The sequence below is a fragment of the Penaeus japonicus genome, unplaced genomic scaffold (assembly GCF_977035675.1).
Source record: "Penaeus japonicus unplaced genomic scaffold, GWHDUDI00000001_assembly GWHDUDI00000007, whole genome shotgun sequence".
NCBI classification, from domain to species: domain Eukaryota; kingdom Metazoa; phylum Arthropoda; class Malacostraca; order Decapoda; family Penaeidae; genus Penaeus; species Penaeus japonicus.
In genome coordinates, this window is record NW_028234409.1 from 9,263,375 (window position 1) to 9,265,874 (window position 2,500).

The 2,500-nt window shown below is 51.7% G+C and overlaps 1 protein-coding gene across 1 annotated transcript in view; it reads right to left on the minus strand.

Moving 5' to 3' along the window:
• The window catches only part of LOC122242084 (uncharacterized), a gene marked incomplete in the record, with an annotated part of 101,235 nt that overhangs the window by 690 nt on the left and 98,045 nt on the right, over nt 1-2,500 (minus strand). The window contains 1 exon segment of the mRNA XM_086538389.1: nt 1-1,744. This exon segment is cut by the window's left edge and continues 690 nt beyond it. Coding sequence (XP_086394515.1) covers nt 699-1,744 — 1,046 coding nt within the window.

Below are 2,500 nucleotides of genomic sequence, written 5' to 3' on the forward strand. Positions count from 1 at the left end.
AAATATTAAAATGGACAAGTATTCATTTGCTGTCCTTGCTATATAAAAATTGTTGTACTCTACTCCACTACGAGTTTGCTGATGGTGACAACACACTGCCCACACTCGGACGAGAGGGCAGCGATCACCTTCTGTTCATGCCAACTTTCAGTCACCTCGACTTTCGAGAGCTTAGTCCAGCACAGCATTGTAAGGTTGGTTTCCTGGTAAATTTGAATACAGCGTTTTTTCCATGTGTCAATTATCTTTTATTTATTACTGTTATCTTGTTTAAATTTCTCTATTTGTAATGTGATAGTAATCTCCGTTGGATTTCCCGACCCGTCTACGAAACGTACTGGAACTGCTACGGCTAAAACAGCTTATCCAACCCAACTCTGATCTTTTGCACAAGTAACATTCTTTTCTCAAATCAGCAAAGATGACTTAGATTAACTCGTGGTGAAGGAAGCTGCATGCATGATCACCTAAGAGTCTTTCTGCTGCAGCTAGCCAAACACAGAATCATATCTACTGAAAGCTGACACGCCGTCACCTTGTGGTGTTCAGAGCTCTACTGCTGTGACTTCTCGCACGTACTTTCTCGAGGGTCAGCACGCTGAATCTTGAATCTCGCAGGAAACCCAGACCATTCCTGCTGCGGGAGGCCTAAGAACTCTCTTGTTTCACTAGTACCGAAACAAAGACCAAGGAAACTTTCACTGGTAGGGTTTGCGTCGGTGCTGTTGCATGCGCTCAAGGGAGGCAGGTCGTGCCATGTGCACACCGGCAGCGAAGTACTCCGAGTGCGCTGGAGCGAACACACTCTGGTGAGGCTGGAAAGTACCTGCTGGAAGGCCTGCGACTCCTGGAGGGGACCAATACGAGGCTGGAGTGTAACCCGACGCCGACGGGGAGGAAGAAGTGGTCTGGGTCAGAACTTGGGAGGGGGAGGTGGTATGATAGGTCACCATACCTTCACTGATGGTGACTTGCGGTTCAAATGCCATAGGCGGCATCGTGGGAAGGTCACGGTGGAGAGGTAACGGAGAATCAGCCTGCAAGCGTACCCCTGCTCCCAATGCTGCCTCGGCTGGTATCCTGGCATGCACACCTCCTGCAGTCTGTGTCACAGTGAGAGACATGGGCTGGGTCCCTACCTGCACCCCTGAATGGCCACTGTGAGACACGACCACAGAGATGGGTGGCAACTGCTGCTGGGTCGTAGCCAAGTCCATGACCTCATCTTGAGGCGCTATGTCTTTGTCCCTTGCGGCCAGAGCTTCCTGCAAAATGTCCTCTCGGCCCTCGCGACTGGTCTCTCCAGCTAAGTTAGTGGATGTGCTAGACAAGCCTGTTATGCCTCCTACCTTGTCCTTTTTGTCTTTCTTTTGAGGAAGCTTGCGTATTGTCACCTCCGACTCATTAATGTTTGACCCATTGACACCGTCCGGCAAGGAGGCGACGCCCTTCTTCTTGCGGGGTGTCTTCATGCCTTTGCGGCGGGTCCGCTGCTGCACCGCCCGCAGCTCGTCCTCCGTGAGCGGCGTGACAGTGATGGCCTTCAGCTTGCGCTCCAGCACGTTCTTCACGTCCGCCTCCGTGATCTCACCTCGCTTGGCGGCGGGCAAGTGGCGCTTGAACACATGGCGCCGGAGGTTGCGTGCCTGCTTGATGATGCTCTGGCACAATGGGCACTTGATGGGGCGATCCGACGGCGCCGTTGCCTGCACCGCATTAGCGATTGCCATCAAGGCGGACACATCTGAAAAGAGACGGCGGGCGGGGGTGAAAACGGGGAGAGGCGCCAGAGGGTGGCAGCACACCTACACTACACAACACTACCCAGGGCCGTGCGTCACCACACTACACTGTACCATAACATCAATCAGTAACCAACCAGGAGTGGCCTCTACACTACCTGTACCTACGCAGACGCAGCTCACCGACCAGGATGCCGTCACTCCAATGCAGCTTTGCCCGACGTGTGTTACGTCCTGGCAACACAGTGCTATTCCACATCACGCTCACTTTTGTATCCCAAGGTCTCAAAGAGTTGGAAAGATCAAAACAAATATTTTCGAAACAAATACAACCAGTTCCAGTTTTATTCATATGAAAACAGTGCATATATACAATAGATGGAACAAAATATATTTACATAAAACAACCATACATGAAAATGTAATATCAATCATTTCTACAGAGATTTGTAAAGAACTCTAACTCTAAATTGGCACTGATCTAGGCCTACTGAGAATCATCAGCGCCCTACCATATGAGCACAAGCTTAGTCACATGTGTTAGGCGGGCCGTGAGGGAGCTTACAAGAGAATGAGCAGGGTGGCGCCTACACGCGTCAGGGCCTAAAGGGTGAGCCTAGCCTGCACCCTTACACTTCCACGTCCACAACCCTCGCCCCCTCGCTACCACCGGAAGGGGGAGAGGGTCTGGCCCTCTCCACCTGCAGCTATCACCAGAGGGGGCCAGAGGTCACTGTTCGCCTCAAAGATTATGCTGC